Here is a 2,635-nt window from a genome sequence, read left to right as displayed (position 1 = left end):
CAGGGGGATTTCACCTGAAAAATTGTGAATCTCAGAGCTCATCACTCCTCTTGTCCCCTTCCCATTACTGTAGAGCTGAACAGACTTCTCTGGAGCCCGTGGGGAGATGCCCCTGCTCCTCATAGCACATTCAGCCACCCTGCACTGAGGCTCAAGGAAGGGAGCTGCACAAAGATCTCCATGAAGAGAGGCAATATGGGCAGTGTATTAGAACTGGAACAAGTTGGGAGATATTTAACTTTAAAAATCTGTGATAACTGCTCAACATCTTTTCTTTTCTGAACAATCCACAAAGCCTGGAGAGAGTGAAATGTCCAACAGCAGCACCCTGAAAGAATTCCTGCTCCTGTCATTCGCAGACACGCGGGAGCTGCAGCTCTTGCACTTCTCGCTCTTCCTGGCCATCTACCTGGCTGCCCTCCTGGCCAATGGCCTCATCATCACAGCCGTAGCCTGCGACCACCGCCTCCACACCCCCATGTACTTCTTCCTCCTCAACCTCTCCCTCCTCGACCTTGGCTCCATCTCCACAACAGTTCCCAAAGCCATGGCCAATTCCCTGTGGAACACCAGGGCCATTTCCTATTTGGAATGTGCTGCCCAGATATTTTTCTTCTTCTTCTTGTTTTCAGCAGAGCTTTATCTCCTCACAGTCATGGCTTATGACCGCTACCTTGCCATCTGCAGACCCCTGCACTATGGGACCCTCATGGACAGCAGAGCTTGTGCCAGAATGGCAGCAGCTGCCTGGGCCAGTGGCTTTCTCTATGCTCTCCTGCACACTGGGAACACATTTTCCCTGCCGCTCTGCCAAGGCAATGTGGTAGAGCAGTTCTTCTGTGAGATACCCCAGATCCTCAAGCTCTCCTGCTCACATTCCTACCTTAGGGAAGTTGGGCTTCTTGTTGTTAGTACCTGTTTAGGCTTTGGGTGTTTCGCTTTCATTGTGATGTCCTACATGCAGATCTTCACTGCTGTGCTGAGGATCCCTTCTGAGCAAGGCCGGCACAAAGCCTTTTCCATGTGCCTCCCACACCTGGCTGTGGTCTCCCTGTTTCTCAGCACTGTACTGTTTGCCTACCTAAAGCCCCCCTCCATTTCCTTCCCATTTCTGGATCTGGTGCTGGCTGTTCTCTACTCGGTGGTGCCTCCAACAGTGAACCCCCTCATCTACAGCATGAGGAACAATTTGCTCAAGGATGCCATTAGGAAAGTGATTTCATGGGCCTTTTTAAGCAGTTGTAATTTTTCCACATCTCTACACCCTTTCTGTATTCCATAAGTGGATTGAGCATTGTTTCTTCATGTTGTTTTTATTATGACTTTTACTAGTGATAATAATTGCTATCGTGTTGCTACACAACTACTTGTATTCATTCCCCTGCTTTGTCTCACCTGATAGCCTAAATTCTGTCAAATGCTGGACAAGGACTGGCTCCCTAACAGTATCTCTGTAATAAAGAAATTTCTATCAGTACAGTGTGTGAAAGCTGGGCTTTTCCTCCAAAACTGGTGCCAAGAATAGGCCCAAGGACTTGCACCCCTCAAGGGCCTGCTGCACAGGATTCTGCATGGGTTCAGCAACACAGAGCTCAGAATCATGTAATGATCTTTCAGAGACCAAGGGCTGGTTTGGGAATTCACCTCTCAGAGTCCAAGGATAGTGGAGACGCTGAATGGTCATGGATTTACACATGCACAGCTCACCTAGGTATTAAGGCACAGTGTCAGATGGCTGTTCTCATGGAGGGGAAGCTGGCAGTGTCAGGAGAGCACAGAGATCCTTCTGGGACAGCATATGCCTGGAATGGACTGTGAGTAGAGCCTCATAAAGGGAGAGGTCCTCGAAGACGGAGTTTCTTAGAGGTAAAGCACTGGGTATTCACAGGCAAAAGAGGACTCTGCAGTCTCAGGAGAGGCAGTGAGGACTCAACTGTTAGGAAGAAGGGTGAACGGAGAGCCCTCTGGGTCACCATCTATCAAATACTAGGGGCAGGATGTATAGGCACAAGTGGACACAACGAGCACCCTTGGAAATGCTCTGCAGTCCAGGTGCCCTGAACTGTGCAGTCATCTGCACTCCCCCGGAGGGATTAGAGGTAATGATACCAATTTTGTTGGCTCTGACTCCTACTCCTAGTCACAGGAGCAGTGAAATGTCACCCTTAGTCACCCCTAGCCACTTTATTCCCCTTTCTCCCTCCTCCATACCCTTTCCAGCTCTGGATCTCTCTATACTGGCCATTCTGTACTGAGTGGTGCCTCCAGCACTGAACCCCCTTGTCTACAGCACGAGGAACAACGAGCTCAAGGACGCACTGAGGAAACTTCCTCAATGGGTACAATGTCAGTGCCAAAACCTGTCCTGTGTGCAGTCACTTGTCATTCCCATGTACTTGGCATGAAACATGTGCTCTTCATTAATTTCTTTCTGAATTTTTACTCTTACCTTCCTGATAAAATAATAATAAATAATTATTTAAAATACAATACAACAATACGGCAGGAACAAAAGGCAGACTAGGGAAAATACAGGCCTGCTGCTAAATGGGCCAAGAGCCCTGGTGGGAGAGGACACAGAAAAGACCACCTTTGCACTGGAGAGTTGTCCTGCTTTGTTCTTTACACCACAGGA

At 48.7% G+C, this 2,635-nt stretch overlaps 1 protein-coding gene across 1 annotated transcript; it reads left to right on the top strand.

Moving 5' to 3' along the window:
• Nucleotides 1-310: 310 nt before the first annotated feature.
• Nucleotides 311-1,282, top strand: LOC148593476 (olfactory receptor 14J1-like). The gene has a single exon (XM_088530779.1). The coding sequence runs from the start codon at nucleotides 311-313 to the stop codon at nucleotides 1,280-1,282; it is 972 nt and encodes a 323-aa protein (XP_088386905.1).
• Nucleotides 1,283-2,635: the final 1,353 nt, after the last annotated feature.

Source organism: Tinamus guttatus, unplaced genomic scaffold, assembly GCF_059628265.1.
Source record: "Tinamus guttatus ecotype Peru unplaced genomic scaffold, ASM5962826v1 Tinamus_guttatus_pri_ptg000387l, whole genome shotgun sequence".
NCBI lineage: Eukaryota > Metazoa > Chordata > Aves > Tinamiformes > Tinamidae > Tinamus > Tinamus guttatus.
The sequence above is the reverse complement of the archived record's forward strand: the minus strand, read 5'-3'. Positions and strand labels throughout refer to the sequence as shown.